The sequence below is a fragment of the Pteropus medius genome, unplaced genomic scaffold (genome assembly GCF_902729225.1).
Source record: "Pteropus medius unplaced genomic scaffold, Ma_sr-lr_union100, whole genome shotgun sequence".
Lineage (NCBI taxonomy): Eukaryota > Metazoa > Chordata > Mammalia > Chiroptera > Pteropodidae > Pteropus > Pteropus medius.
In genome coordinates, this window is record NW_024350924.1 from 7,780,600 (window position 1) to 7,797,648 (window position 17,049).

General features: G+C 40.1%; 1 protein-coding gene across 1 annotated transcript in view; it reads left to right on the top strand.

Moving 5' to 3' along the window:
* Positions 1–1,546: 1,546 nt before the first annotated feature.
* TTF2 (transcription termination factor 2) overlaps positions 1,547–17,049 on the top strand; it is a gene marked incomplete at its 5' end in the record, with an annotated part of 44,244 nt that continues 28,741 nt past the window's right edge. The window contains one exon of the mRNA XM_039841003.1: positions 1,547–1,644. Within this exon, the coding sequence (XP_039696937.1) occupies positions 1,547–1,644 (98 nt within the window). The remainder of the gene's footprint in view (positions 1,645–17,049) is intronic.

Genomic DNA, 17,049 nt, shown 5'->3' on the forward strand with positions numbered 1-17,049 from the left:
CCCCCACCCCCCGCATTTAAGTGAGGACGGTCAGGCATGGTAGAAAATAGTTGGTCCTCGTTTTGCACGAGTTTTAGGTCGAATGGGTTTTTAAATGTTTGAGGTTAAAACACTTCGATGGGCGGAATGTCAGCTCCTTTTTAAAATAGAATTCTCTGCATTTAAGTGCTGAGATTGATAATCCAAAGAAACAAGTTACTTCAGAGATTAAAACGAAAGAAAATCAGGTATCTGATTCAGCGCTCTGGTTTTACAAAATTGAAAGCTGAAACCCAGGAATATTAAGCATCTTTTTTAAAGTGGGAAAAGTTAATACTATTCCATAAATTGTTAAAGTTTTTACAGTATCAGGTGTCCAGTCTATAGTGAATTTCAAAACTGTCACATCATTAAACATTTCCTGCTCTTCTGAAGTTTGTAGAGAAAAATAACTTTTCTCCATATCATGTAACTTTTCTCCACGTAATGGATATCAGTACTAGAAAACATTTTTCAACATGTATATTAACTTCTGTTTTTCTCAGGTGACTTAGATGTCTTGTATCTTTGTTATGCTTTGAAACTAAGTGAAAGACTTTCAGATTTAGAAAATAAGTATTTAGAGAAAATGTTTTCTTAGCCCTTCAATAAATTGTTTTTTTTTAGTTGAAATTACTGGGATCCTCTTTAATTAAATACAAAATGATTTTGAGTAAAATGGTGTCACATCTTAAGATAGAAGAGACCAACCCAAAATAAGCTGTCAACAGCTTTGTTAGGGTTTACTATTTCTAATTTTTATACAGTTTCTTAGGTTTTGTACCTAGTTCAAGTTGCATGAAACATGAAAGTGTTCAGCTTCATAGGAATTAAGTATTAATGGTAGCATAAGACTCAGTTTTACATGAAAAGAAACACACCCTTATATAGAGTGCTATTTATATAAATGTTCTACTGTATAAACTAGTACAATAATATTTAACTTTACAATACTTTGATAAACTTGATCTATTTGGAATATGTCATAACAAGAATATAAGTAGGTTATACAAGAGAATACTTTAGATCTTACTCAAATCTATTTACTCTCAAATATATATAAATTCTCATAATAAGAAGTTGAAAGAGAGGAGTTAAACTTATGCCAAGCATGAACAGATTAGTAGAGTGTACTGCTAAAATAGGCATGTGAACAACACTAAGTGACAGCAGACGGATTATGACAAGAAAAATGATGATGGAAAAAACAGGAAAATTCCCAGCCAGGCTTAGATACTTAAGTCATTCCTGGAGGTTTCACAATGCAGAGGCTGCATAGCACAGTATAGTTTTCAATGGGTCATCAAGAAAAAGATTTATTTTTTGTCATGCTTTATTTGGGGGAGTGGGAAAAGATGAAAGCCGTGGACCCTTTCCCAGGGGAAGGCACACAGACATAAAAATGTGTGGGAGTTACAAACTCACAGAAGGTCATTCCTGGACTTTTAAGTTTGAAACCCATAAGTTGGATTTAATTTTAGGTTGTTGACTTCTATTCTTCACCTCCTAAAACAAAATTTAATTTTATTTTTCCTCTAGCATTCCTGTTTCTCATTGTTTATTGCATGAGAACTTTGTGGTAGAGCTTCAGGGTTTATTTCCACCACGGGGCACAAAAGAATATAGGTAAGTGTCCAAAAAGGAACATTTAAGTGTATTTGCTTTTTTTTCTTTCTTTTTTTAAAATTTGCCTGGAAGAGTTAAAGCCAGGTACGTTTTTCTAGGATTGAGTTTTTAAAAAATCATTGTTAAAAAGTAAACAGTATTTCTATGTGAATTGAGCATCTTCTGAGTGATCACTCCTTCACTGCTGGTTAATCCGAGAAACCTGACCTCTGGCTAATTTCAGGATAAACTGTTCTACCTTAGGTTTTCTCTCGAGTAGCCAGTAACACTGACTCACCAAGAGTCATTAATTTGCACTAACTTGTCAGCTTTGTGATTCTTTAGTAGATCAAGGTTATGTGTAAAAATGTCTAACATATGTTGGGTACTCAATAAACGCTAGTTTCCCTTTTTATGGGAACTCAGAAGAAGGACAGGAAAGGCTATATATATGGCAGATGATACTTGTCACGAGTATTGAAAGATAGGTAAGAATTCACTAGAGGCAGGAATGAGGTCATATTTAACCAGTTGATACACTGTGTTAGGGTACGGAGGCATGAAGTAATGGAATTGCAAGCATTTGGTTCAGTAATAGTTCTGCATATGTTTGAGTAGAGACTTCAGAAGACAAGTCTGGCCAGGAAGGCAGGGGCCAGATGTGATGGTCTTTATATGATATTCAGTACAGTTTTTTCTAGATTTTTTCCTTCCAAAATAGAGGCATTCAAGTACCATGTTCACAATTTTTATATACCTGAATACTGCCTGTATTACTATTTTTCTTAATTGAGCTATACATGCAAAAAGATGCACAGATCTTAAGTGTTCAATTGGTTGAGTTTTGAGAGATGTATGCACCCATCCTTATAACCAGGACCCCAGTCAAAATATAGAAAATTCTGTTACCCCACCAAGGGTCACTGGATTCCCCTTCTAGTTAATTCCTCCACCCACCATAGGCAACCACTCTTTTGATTCATACTGTATGTATTCTTTTGTGTCTGGCTTCTTTTATGTCACAGTATTTGAAATTCATCCATTTGATTGTGTGTATTAATCATTCATTATTATTGCAAAACTGAATTCTATTTTATGAATACTACAGTTTGTTTCATATGTTCATTTGCTGTCTATATATCTCCTTTGAAGTATTTGTTTAATCTTGTGCCCCTTTTTTTAATTGAAATTTTTATTGAGATAATTGTAGATTCACATGCAGTTATAAGAAATAGTACAGAGGGATCACTGTAGACTTTACCTAATGGTAGCAATTTGCAAAATTTTGTATAATATTGCAACTAGAATATTGATATAATCCACTGATCTTATTTGTAAAGATAGTTTTACTTATACTCATTTGTGTGTGTGTACATTTAGTACTGTACAGTTTTATCCCTCGTAGTTTTGTGTATTCGGCACCACAATCAAAATATTGAACAGTTTCATCACACGATCCCTCCTTTTGCCTTTGTCTAACCATCCTCCTCCCGCCTGCTTCCCCTTCCTTACCCCTGGCAACCATGAATGTGACCTCTATGTCAAAAATTTTGTCATTTCAAAAATATTGCATAAATGAAATCATACAGTATAACTTTTTGGGATTTTTGCATATTTTTAAAATTGTGTTGCCTTTTTATTCTTGAGTTGGAAGAGTTCTTTATGTATTCTCTGTACAATTCTCTGTGGTGTTTTCATTTTGTTGTCTTTTGAAAGGCAGAAGTTTCAAATTTTCATAAAATCCGATTTATTATATTTTTAATAGTTTGTCCTTTTTGTCTTCTCTCTGAGAAATCTTTGCCTACCTAAGATCACAGATTTCTCCAGTGGTTTCTTCTAGAAGTTTTATAGTTTTTCTTATGGTTTTTTTTGGTTTAGTCTGTGATCTACCTCAAATTCATTTGGGGTCCTTATGAGATAGAAGTTTTTTAATCCATATAATATTGAATAAATGTTATTCGGTCATTTCAGTGCTGTGTGTTAGAGACTTTCTTTTCTCCAAGGGAATACGTGACCTTGTGGTCTTGACATTGTGGTCTGTGTCCAGACTTGCTAATTAATCTATTCCGACTCTTTTTTTCTCTCCAAGATTGACTATTCAGGTCCTTCGCATTCCATATAAAATATAGAATCAACTTTTAAAATTTCCTCAGAAAACCCTGTTGGGATTACACTGAATCAATATAGATCACTGTAGAGAGAACTGACATTAATATCACACTTCCAATCCATGAGTATGGTATATTTATTTATGACCTAAAAATTTTCCTTAGCATTGTTGAATTGTTTTCATTATGGAGTTTTGTACCTTTTTTGTTAAATTTAGTCCTCTATGTTTATATTTTTTGATGTAGTTGTAAATGAAATTTTTTAAAATTCTGCTTTTTGATTGTTTTCTGCTGGTTCCAAGGGGCTTCTAGTACATGAAATTAGGACCTGACACCTCAAACCATTTTCATGCTACTTGGGGCTCTCTACCATACAGAAGCACTGTGCTAGGTAGTAGGAAACCACTGAAGAATTTTTGATCCAATTTCCATTGAAAAAAGAGCTATGAAAGGTAAATTAGAAGTGAAGACAGTGAAGGCAAGAGACCACTGAAATAATAGCCACTATTGAATGCCTACTACGTGGCATATTCATTATCTCTTATCATCATAGAATCTACTGTGATAGGTTTCAGTATCCCCATTTTACAGACAGTTAAGGAAGCATTTAGAGAGGTTAGGAAAGGAATCTGAGTTTTCATGGTCACAAAGTGATGTTGCTGAGATTCAAACCTAGATTTAACTGGTTCCAGATACACCTGTTTTCTCTTAAGTGAAAGACGGGCTTGGGTTGAGACAGTGGTAGTGGAGTCGGGTGCACTTAGACTGCAGAAAACTTGCTGAAAGAGAATCGAAAAGACATAGTTCCGGGTAGGGCACAAGCATATTCCTTCCTTCTTTTTTTCTCATCAGGAGTAGTGATCCCAGTGGTCCCAACTCCCTGAGTTAGGATTTAGTAAGGTCATGTGTGAGATGCACTTATCTGGCATTTGGCTCATTGTCAGTGCTCATTGTCAGTAAATGGCTGCTAAGAAGTTGGGGTTTATGGGTGAAAGCAAGGCAGGGAAGGAAAGGTAGCATGAGTAGAGATCGTGATGTGTGGCTAACAGAGAGATTTGAACTAATCATATCTTATGTGAAACCAGCCAGAAAAGTGAGTATGCAGCTCTGAAGAAAGGTCTAGGCTAAAGAATTTTGAGAACTTATCATTCTTTGTACTGGGTAGATGAAGCTGAGAGTCAATCATTATTTTAAAATAGAAAAAAAGTATGCTAAATGTAATTCTTTTAGCCCAAATCTAGAACATTATTACTAGGAGATACTAGAGCTTTAAAAAGGTTGTTTTGAACAAATACAGTACAGTTCTACAACATGCAACAAATTAAAAACGAAAACGACAATAAAAAACAAATACCCGGATAGATGGTACAGGCAGGAAATTTAAGCAGAAGTGGATAAGCCCATGGATGATGACTTCCTCCTCAGACAGTAAGACATTTAGCCAGAACTCCTGCCCTCTGGAGAATGACCTCAGGGAATACAGTCTTTCCTTCCCCCAAACTGGGTTTTCTTTCCAAGAATTTAAAGTACTTTTCTCCCTCAAATTAATGCCGTTATGTTTAAAGCTTAACCTAGCTAGGAGACAGGTGCCACAGAGTAATGGGAGAGAGGTGTGAACCGCGGTGAGGCTAAGATGCCCATTTTTCATACCTTGGAGTGTACGAAACACCAGATGGTACCCATCGGCTTTTGACTGGCCCTTCCGCCATGGCCCTCTGTGTATGAGCAATAAAAGAAACTGTGATGGTCACTCAGAAACAGAGGAAAGAACTCTTGGCCTGACATGAGTGATTTACTACATAAAAGTGGCACACCTTGAGTTACAAACATTGTACATTGTCATCGAGCTCCTGAGTTCATGTTCCCTTCTTCCCTGCACCCCCTTTTTACTTTTTATTATCAAGGATATGGGGTCAAAATGGATGGAAATACTTTTGCTTATAGATAGATGAAACAAGTTTTAGTTCTTTAAGCAACTGGTTATAGTGGGATGTTCAAAATATTTCATTTTTAGTAACACTTAAATCTTTGTATGTCTAGGAAACTCCTTGTGTGGTTAGTTACTGGGTAAAATTGGCATGCAGATCATCTAGCCCAATGATGATTATCTAGGCTGATGACAGAGGCATTTGGGCACAAGCCAATAGGATCGCAGGCCCCACTAACCCATGAAGAACCCCCCTCAGTAAAGCCAGTACTTAGTAGGTGCTGTATGATACTCCTCGTATGCGATGGATATTAGCCCTTTGTAATATGTATAGCAATTACTTTTCTCAGTTTGCTTTTTGTCTTAGAGTTTTGCTTATAGTATTTTTACCATATGGAAGTTTAAAATTTTATGTAGTTGAAATTACTAAATTCTTTATCTCTTAGCTTCAGGGTTTTATGTCATGCTTAAAAAGCCTTCACTGTAGGATTATTCATATTTTTGTCTAGGACATTTACAGTTTGATTTTTTTACATTTACATTTTTGTTCCATCTTGAATATTAATGTAAAAGAATGAGATAGAGATCTGGCTTTGTGTTTTTCCATTGCTGGGGCATATAAAGACGTGAACCTGTATTCCTAAGGGCCTTAAGACACAACTGGGATGAGAATTGGGCATGAGAAGGTTGGTGAGCGGTTTGGCCTGCACATGTTAGAATGCTAAATTGGATGTGTCCAAATGCCAGATGCTTCTTTGACAGTAAGACCTACAGTAAGGGATTATGGCTGATGAAGATTACTGAGAAAGTGGAGGAATTCAGACTTGCACTTGGCCTTGAGTGACCTTTAAACTTCAGATAGAGAAAAAGACAAGGAAGGTGTTCCAGGCTCTAAGCAGAAGCCTGGATATAGGAACAAGCAAGGTGGTCCACACGAGGAGACTAAAGATTGCTGTTATTTATTGAGTCCTTAATGTGTTCAGGCTTTGGTCTGATTCCTTTATCTTTACACGTGTTAATCCATTTGACCTTCGCAGTGACTACCATTTTATGGAAAAGGAAACTGCCACAGGGGCTAGTCAAATAACATGTCTTCATTTTCCGAGCTAATGACATGGTAGAGTTGGGAGGCTGGTTGTGGAACCTGAGACAATCGCAGCCTGGCTGAAATGAAGGCACTTATGAAACGAGGTGCTGGGTGGGTCAGTCAGCCTGTAGTGTGAGTAAGGAGGATTTGCCTTCTGCTGAAGAAGACAGAAAGGATCTGTCTGGCTTTCTCTGACTGGTTTCTTAGTCATTATTATTTATAACCTGTGTCTTGGGAAATCATTAATTAATATACGTTCTTCTTTATAGTGACATCAATTATTTGCTTTTTCTGTGAGAATATAGTTTCACTGCTTTCTTTGTTGATGTACAATTTAGTAAACATATCCTAAAAACAAAAGCCCATCCATATTGATTTTAATAAAAATGTAAGTAAACGCATTTTTAGCACTGTGCTTATTAAAGCACATAGTAGGTACATGGTGTGCATTGATTTCTTCCTTGTTTCTCCAAATCTTGCCTTGTGTGGCTTGGGCTTTAAAATAGATCCTATTTATGAAATGTTCTTTCAGTAAAGATTTCAGGTACTTGACATGCTTTAAACAACATAAGCAATTTTTTAAAAATTTATTTTGATAAATACTCCCTAATAGTAGTCAGTATTTTGAATTTTTATGCATTCAAAGCATCTTAGAAATTTTATTCCATATGTTCCATGTAATATCCTATTGCAGTTAGAAAAGTTAAAGAGACCGATAATATTTTTTAAATTGTGAGCTTGACTGGGAAAATTGTGTTTGTACAAGAGGGGCTGGACCTATATTCTTTTTTAGCTTAACTTTTGTGGACTATTTGTCTGTTTCGGGCTTGTTACTTTTGCTTAGATATCCAGGTAAAGTAATGGCCTTGAGGGATTCTTTTTCAGCTAAGACTCAGACTATTATGATTCATGTCATATATCACAGGACTAATTTAAGAAGAAAAAGAATAAGAAATTAAACTTGAAAGAAGGCAGAAAAGAGGAATTAATATAGGTAAAAATGGAATTAAATGAGTTAGAAAACAGCAAAACAAATAAGATTCAGAAGCTAAATGATCAAGAAAATGAGAGAAGGCGCTAATATACAATATGAGAAATAAGGAATTACCCTACAGATAATATTGAAACATGTGAAATGACATGGGCCTAAGGTATTCATTGTGACATTGATTTTAAGAGTAAAGGTTTGAAAACAAGCCAACTGTTCATCAAGAGAGGTCTGGTTAAGTAATAATGGGACATCTACATAGTGGAAAACTGTAGGTAGCTGTGTAAAAAACTATGCAGCTGTAAAGTATGTAAAGTGTAGATAGAGTATGGTGAGAGGAGTGCTTTTCACTGCCAGTTTATAATTTTGATTAAATATACTATATTTAAACAAATAAATATGTATTTAAAACACTTATTTAACTGATTAAAAGTTTTTGAGGAGTTATTTTAGGTAAAGAAAAAATCAATTGGTTCTGTTTAATTCAGCAGTAATTAACTATAATGTACAAAAGGCAAGGCATAGTTAGGACTGAAGAGATCTTATATGATTATTGTCTTCCAGTTGCTGAAAACGTAGTCAGGCAGACAGGGAGGTACAAATGTAATACAACTAAACACAGCAGAAATGCAGCAGCAGTAGTACAGTGGATGAGCAGGGAAGGGAGTGTGGGAAAGCCTTATGAAAGAGGTATGACTTTTGAATTGGACATCGAGGGGCCTGTAGGACTTTAACAGCTGGAGGTGGGAAAGAGGGTGGGAAAACGGGGATAAAGAAGACACCTTTTGGATGGAGGGAGTTAACGCACACAAAAGCTGATAGACTGGAGAGTGCATGGCTTAGTTTGGGGATGGGGCAGTGCAGCTGTTTCTGCATAGCTGGAGTGTAAGCTGTGTGGGTAGGGACTGTCTTGAACTGGGTTGTAAGTCTGTATTCAGTCTTTTTTTTTTAAATGGAAGATTGCAAATATATACAAAAGTAGATAGACTAGAATAATGGGACACATGAGCTTCAAAAATTACCAGTTTATGGCTATTCTTGTTTCATATATACCTTCCCACTTCATCCCCAACTGCCATATTTTGAGACAGATCTCAGATAATGTAACTTCTTCTATAGATATTTTAGTATGCATCTCTAAAAGATGTGAACTCCTTTTTTCGTTTTTTAAACCAGAGTTTAAATTTATAGTAGATTCAAGAATGTCATAGTTTTTGTTTATTTGTTTAAATCAAGATCCAAAATAAGTCTATAAATTGCAATTCATTGGTATTTCTTTTAAGTCTCTTAAGTTTCCCCTCCATCTTTTTTTTCTTCCTTGTAATTTATTTGTTGAAGGAGTCAAGTTGTTTGTCAATAGCTTCCCACTGTCAGGATTTTGCAGATCATATCCCCATGGTCCACTTGTATGTTTTCTTCTGTTTGTATTTCCTGTAAATTGATAATTGGATCTAGGGGTTTGACCAGATTCAGGGACATACAATGTCTGGTTATTTCTCTTTTTCTGATTTTAGCAGCCACTGCTGATCAGTATCTTCATTTCAATCATTCTTTACGGAGTAAAAAGAATAAACTATCGCATACCCTCTGCTTATACCATAACATCTCTGTTCTTTCATCTCTCAGCTCTTATAACTGTCCTTGCAGTAGAGAATTTTTAAAGGTGCATATAAGAGATTTGATTTCAAGTGACCTTTCAAAACTGATATCAAATAGTTGTAAAATAGTTTCTGGGATTAAAAGCAAGTGCATTTCTTGTTTTAATGGACTTTCAAGACCCTGATTATTTGTGTTTCTATTTCACTAGGTTGTTCTTCCGATGCATTAGAAGTAAGGCCAAGGGGAAGCGATGGTGTGGAACTATCCCGTGGCAGGTAGGAATTATTCACCGGTGTTTAAACCTACTATGTTAAGACTGTTACATTTGTGGCATCACAGGAAAAGACCTTGAAGTCCAGAGTAAACTGGTTGTTCTTCATTGTATTGTCTCTGACAGGTAGTTGGTCAGCCCTGTTGAGACTTGCAATTCGAAGGACTGGTTGTAGTCTAGATTTAATTATTTGCTTCCTCTGTCACTGACTTAAATATTTTTCAAGGTGTTGGGAGCCAAAACTAAGAACAAAGAATCTTGTGACTAGGCGAGGCCTTATCTGCATCCTGCATCTTGTTAGCCCCCTAGCAGTCAGCCCAGCCCAGAGTTACAGTTCCCTCCTTCACTCCCACTCCCTCTAACCCTTACCACTCCTCACCCCACCAGCTAAGAACCAATGCGCCTGTGACAGATACTCTCCCGCCCAGCTAGCCCTGCCCCACTTTGTTAGCCCTGTATAAATTACTCTTGCTGCTGAATAAAATTTTGAGGCTTGATCAGAATACTGTCTTGCCTCCATTCTTTTCTCCCGCCCATGTTTTCTTTCAGGTAAGGTCCTCCTCGGGTTCCGCGTAATAACTAGGTCCTGCAGGTCGGGACATCAAGGTCTTAATTATAGTCAACATTCTTCTATTTAGGAAAAAATTTAGATGTATTTGACTAACTTCAGCATCTTTCTGTAGTCTGATACTGCCTTGGTATCGGTATAAGTGGAGCGTAATTCATAAACTCCTGGCATGTGAGAACTAGTTTGACCCTACAGATATCCAGTATGCGAGGAACTAGAGAGGTGACGACACTTGTTTTGGTTGAGGGATAGCTGTTGATGCTAGACTCCCATCGTGGAATCTTCCAAAAGCCAAAATCAAAGCAAGCACAGCACTTTGTTTAGGTTTGGGGGAAAGTTCATCTGGAGAGAATATTTTTTCCTGAAAGTGTATTGTTGAGGCTTTTGCTATTGGAAAAGCGCTTTGATTTGGTCACTGCTTTTCCTTGAGTCCTGGAAACATAGTGATCCTGGACAGAGAAGGAACCAAGCATTTTAAGTACTGTTGAGAAACTAATACTTTATGAGTTTGGCACACTCTTTCCTAGAGGCCGAAATCCCAGGCGTGTTCAGAAATATTGGACTGCTTTTAGTCTGTTTCCTCTGAAGAAAGGCATTGAAGATACGGAGGGTGCATTAACATTTATATTAAAATTATTTTCTTTATCTTTTAGGATTCGAACTCCAAAGACCAGTCTGTAACCAGTAAGTCTCAGCATACATCTGAGCTATTTCGTTATCCTTCCAGTCAGAGAAACCCGTTCAAGGTACTTGACAAGAATCAAGAACCATCTCTCTGGAAACAGTTCGTCAAAGGCGAAGAGGAGGAAAAGATGGCAGATAAGAAGCAAAGGGAAAAGGGAGATTCACTCTTGGATCAAAAGAAGGAAAAGAAGCCTGGATCTAAGTGCTGGGTGGAGGGAGGCCTCTCTGGCCCGGTGGAAAAGGACAGACAACCCGCAGTTCTCCAGAAGCAGCGAGGGGAGAACACAGAGCTTCAGCGCGAAGCAAAGGAGACTGAAGGGACGCACAGCACAGGCGATCGTGAGATCCAGTCTGAACAGTGCCAGGAGAAAGAGCTGAGAAAACCGTCTGCGTCTCTTCAGGCAAAATCAAATGGCAAGAGTGATGTCCAAGATGAATCAGAACCTCTGAGAGAAAAGGAAGCCACGCCTTTGCCTCAAACTGTTCACAGTCAGAACCCAATAAGCCAGCCCCGGGAAGGAGAACACCTCAGCAAGGACAGCCCAGGCACGCGGGCCACCCAGAAGAGGCTGCTCCAGGGGCATTGCCAGGTGCAGCCGGAGGCCCATGACGTGTCTGCTCTGACAGGATCGGCCACACAGGTTGCACCACCGGCCGCGGGGCGTCCCCTGGGAGAGAGGCGAGAAGCTGACACAAGCAGCTGTGACAGTGAGGAAGATGAGGTTGTTTTTGTTTCCTGTCAGCCAGGAAGCCCCTTACTCTTTGACACGAGTCCAGACTCAGAAAAGGAGAACCATAAATTCCCTAGTCAGAGTGTGCAGAGAACAGTGCCTCCTGACTCGGATGTTTCTGGGAAGGTAGAACCGTCAGACCCGGCAGCCCAGCGTGTGTACCTCACAACACAGTTGAAACAGAAGAAGGTAACTCCTGGCTTCTGTTTTGTTTTTAAGGTCAGGGCATCGCTTGCTACAGGCAGATATAGGACCCGCAAACGAGTTAAAGATGTTAATGTGAGAAAGGTTTTATAGGTGGATGTTTAGTTTCTGCGTTTTCCTATGCTTATGTTTTCAGGATTGGAAGTCAGCTGGGTTTAAAAAAATGTTTGGGTTTTCACACCTAGAGTTAAAAGACCGTAATTTCAGAGTTTTAGCATTTTAGGTAATTTAATCTGCAGCTATCTTTCTAACAACTTGAGAGAAGAGATCTATTTTAGTGGACCTGTTTTTCAGAGCACACTGGCATCGGTGAACATCCAGGTTCTTCCAGACAAGGGTCAGAAATTGCTCAAACAAATTCAGGAGTTGGAGGAAGCACTCGGCACCCTCGCCCTCTCCCCAGAGCAAGGTAAAATGGGTTCTGCCCCAGAACTTGGGGTATGCATGAACTTTCAAGAGACATTTGGGAAGCCATCTTGATAAAGAATGTGTTGATTCATTCACCTTTCCATTTTATTATCTGCTGAGCTTCCTTTAAATTGCACCTATGATTTGTAAAAACTTTCCTATTTCCTATAGACTCAACTCTTTTTCCCATTTTATGCAGCTGTTTAAATGCCGAGCTCTCTAGAAAGCCTTCTGCAGCTCATTGGAATGGTGGGCATCCCACCCTCCCTTGCCCTCACCTCACACATATAATTCCTTCACTCTTCTGAACTTTCATCTCTTTTCCCTTGGTTTTCAGCAGGTACTAACGAGGAGAATAACACTCAAGTACCACAACAGAGGAACTTTGCCAAACCTACCACCAGCCCTCCCCACTTGATGCCACCCAAACCCCTGCAGGGCCAGGATCTCCTGCCGCTGGGTTTTCGAGGACCGAAAGTCGTTGCTGGACAGTACAGTCATTGCAGCGGAGGTAAAATCCAAGGGCTCGGTCTTGTTGTGAATCGCTACACCGGTAAGGGAAATGGTGCCTTTGTGCCCATGCGAGGGGAGTCGCCATTCCTGAGTTCCAAGTTGCCCATATAAGAAAGATCATGATGCTCAGCTGAGTTTCGCGCAGTGTAATTTAGATCTCTGTGAGGGCAGAATCTGTCTGCCCTGTTCACTGACCTTGAACAATCAGCCCAGTGGCTGGCACATAGGGGTCATTTAGTGAACGTGAATGAAAACTTGAACTCCCATCATAATGCTTTAGGTAGACCAGCAGATACATTTGCATTCTGTGTGTTTGTGTGTGTGTGTGGGAGGGAGGGTGGGTGTGTGGGTGCGAAGGCAGAGGAATGACATGACTGAAGACAGATGGCCAGTGAACTGACCTAGAGCAGTAATACCCTTTGTAGCTGAATGTGTCCATCCTGAACTTTCCAGAAAATGACGAGTTCAGAAGTAACTGCAGAATGAGGATCCTGGGTAGAGCCTTAGGTGTGTAATACGACTGGTTGGTATGCTGATCACCAGACAGGAGCTCAGGTCGGCTGGTGTGACTAGCAAAGCCCAAGCCAGTTTTCACTCAGTTGAGAGCTGCTAGAGACAAAGAGGAAAGGGGAGAAGAAAGCAAGCAGAGAAAGGAAGGCAGGGGAGAAGGCTGAAGAAGCTGAGAAAACGTACCTATTAAAGCAGCATAGTAGTCACGGCTACGCAGCACAGTTCTCAAGACGTTGTGTTGTGTGTTACAACATCGTTCCATGATTGTGATGGTGACGGAGTCACTTTGAGGAAAATTAAACTATGTTGGATTATTAAGGTCAGAAACTATGTAACATGTTTGGGAAAGAATTCCATTAAAATAGTCTTTCAGTTAAAAACACTCTGACATTTAAATGGTTAATGTTTATTGGTTTAGAAATCTCTTATTTGGCTATTTCATCCCTACAATTGCAACCGGCTGAGATGCCTGCATTTGTCAACTAACTTCAGTAGAAGTTCTCTGTGTAGACCGAGTGTGCCACCAGCACTGAAGCATTGAGCTTCGGACGTGCCCTCAGGGGCCGGTCTTGCCCTGCATGCCTGCACTTTGCCCAGCTTGGCCTTTCTGTTGCTGACTTCTTGGCCACCAGCAACCCGGGGACCTTTTCCTCCTAAAACACTGATGGCATTACCTTTTTCTTTGCCACCTTGTCAGAGCTGGGAAAACCCTACAAAAATATAATAAGTTATCTTATTTTTTTATTTGACTTTTTACAGTTCTGTTCTTTATTATAATAATTTTTATATGATTAAAAAAACACAAACAGAATGGGCATAGAAGAGCCTGTGAGACTAGGAGAATCTGGAGGGAAGGATTTTTAGTCCAATATTGTATGTCAACTACAATTAAAAATAAATTTTTTAAAAAAGTAATTTTTAGTTCACAAAGAGCCATCATTTGGCAAATAACAAATTGCCTTTTTGAAGCTATAGCTAGGCCATAATACTTGTGACACGCCGAGGTAACTCCTGTCTGTGCGCAGGCCCCACAAACCAAGATCGCCTTCACGCCGGGTGGAAAGTCACAAGTGAAGCCATTGATGGGCTACATCAATCGCTTGAGTCGTGTCCTGGTGAGACAGCTGTGGCAGAGGATCCAGCTGGGTTGAAGGTGAGCCAAGAAGACTCATGGAGCAGTTCTATGAGTGTCCCAGCACCATGGAGAGGGTGACCCCTGTGAGATTGTCCGGCAGAGTGCCATTCTGATGTGTCTTTCCTGTTGGTAACGCTTTAGTGGCTTCCCTTGCAGTGTTTTCTCCTTTTCTGTTCAGCAGTGGAAAAAAAAAAACCAAACCACACTTGTTTTCTTAAAGTCATAACATTATACAGTTGACCAGGAACAGCGTGGGTCTGAACTACGTGAGTCCCCTTATACTTAAAATCTGCATGTAAGTGGGTCCGCACAGTTCAGGAGTCAACTGTGTTTTTGATCCATGTGTGTGTGTGGAGGGCTGACTAGTAGTTACAGGTGGAGTTTTCACTGTGGGCATCAATACTCTTTGTCCCCCCACAATCCCCCGCATTGTTCAAGTGTCACCGTCTCTGTAGTGGTAGTGGAGCCATTCATTGACCTTCAGTAGGAGCCACAGGGACACAGGGATCGCTGCTCTGAATGACCCGACTGGGGTAAACATACACATGCAACATACACAGGACTGTTAGAAAGTGACTGGAAGACAAAGATGAAATGTGCGTTGTCATGCGCTGAAGACTGTACACAGAGTGCAAAAGGGAATCAAAGGAAAAGTGACACTAGGTCAGTAATTCTTTGTCGCCTGCCTGCTTTGTGCCTTGAAGTGGTCCTGGTGTTGGCAAAGGAACATGGATTGGACTAGCTCAAGAGATATGGAATTTTGAGCAGAGGTGTTCTTTGAAGATTGTTTTTGTCATGGAGTACAAGATAAACCAGAGTAAGAAAAGACTAGAAGAATGCCAGTTAAAGGGCTGTTGAAAATTATGGGTAGCAATATGGGTAGCAACTGGGACGTTGACTACAGAGAGGAGAGTGAAATTTAAGAAATAAATAAGGAAGAGCCAAGAGAATGACTGGTGAAAGTCGACTAACCAGTCAGAGGTCTTGGATGCCAGCAGTAGAAACTGACTTTGGCTGATGAACCAGAGAAACCAGGACTCACTTGAGGGTGAGAGAAGGGGCTCTTGCTAGATATGCTGGACAACAGGTGTAAATCACCACTGTCCTGGCCAGATCAGGATGCGTGGTTACCCCAGGTAAGGATGGAGTCACGGACTTCAAGGTGAAGCAGGCGGCTTATGCGACTGGAATACTGGGAGGACCATTTAGAGAAAATAAAAGAGCAGGGTGAGGAGTCTGTAGCCAGGGTCCAGGAGAGCCTCTTATGAAGATTTTAGACTTAACTCTCAGTCATTACTTTTGTTAGGTCCCTTTACTGCTACACCAGAAGCAAGCGTTAGCCTGGTTACTATGGCGAGAAAGTCAGAAGCCACAAGGAGGAATTCTGGGTAAGTCTGATATAATGGTAAGAGCCAACAAATGCATTGTTTCATTTGATCTTCTCAACAACTATGGGGCAACTCTCTTGATGCCCCCTTTGACAGATGAGGAAACTGAGGTATAGAACGATTAAACAACATGCTCAAGAGTACTCAGCTGTAGGATCAGTCAGGTCTTGGCTGCAAAGCAAGGCTGACTGTGGCTGGTTAAGCAGAGACAGTTTATTCTGTGGTAGCTCACAGGTCTCTGGGAGAGGTAGAGACCCGGGCTGGAGGCCAGACTTGCAGGAGCAATGGCCAAAGACAAGTGATAAACTGAGTGTCTATGGGAGACTGCCATGGCGGCTTTGCTCCGTCGGGCACTAGAGGAAAGCACTGCCACCCCAAAGTCGGACACACTGTCTTCACCCCTTCTTGCAGAAGGCTTTCTTAGGGAGCCTCTTTTCTCGTGTTGTTTGCATCTGGATCGAAGTTGTGTGTGAGGACATGTGGTCTGTGGAGCCAGGTCATGCTGCCGGTGCCTGTGCCGGTGCCTGTGCCGGCGGCTGTAGGGGAGCCTGCAAAGCCAGTTTTTCTGGTTCTGCTCTGGGGACTCATCAAACTAAAATTTCCTGAAGTGTTCAACTTCTAGAAAACATGACAGTGTCCACTGTGGCTAGTAAGTGGCTTCCTCAAGACCACCCCCAGGGTTGATGATTTGCTACGGAGACACAGAGTATATAGTCATATTCATGGCTATAATTTATTACCCAGTTAAGAAATAATAAAATTTTTTTGATTTAATGCAAATCGAAATCAGCAAAGGGAAAAAGCACGTGGGGCAAAGGCCAAAAGAAGCAGGCTCAAGCTCCCAGGGGCTTTCCCCATGGACTCACACAGGACATACTGATTTCCCCCAGCAGCGAGATATGACAACACATGTAAAATGTTGCCAACCAGGGACGCTCGTTAGAGATTCAGTGCCTGAGGTTTTTCTTGGGGGCTGGTCACATAGGCAGCTTCAGCCTTTTATATACTTAAACTCCCTACTTCTAGAAGGTGTTTAGCACAAATCATATTGTTTGTATAAACAGGTTAGGCAATCTAGGTGCCCATTTCCAGCAGTGTTGGGATGAGTCAGTGAACAAAACAGGGAATGGCCTCTGCCTTTTGGAACTGCATTCCAGTAGAAGAAGACAGACAAACATAATCCATAAGAAAAACATGCAGGACGTTAGAAAGGGAATGGAAAAACAGAACAAGGTAAGGGTGATAGAGAAGGTCTTAAGAGCAGGGGGTGCGGTATAAACAGGGTGAGCAGGGTGGGCCTCATGA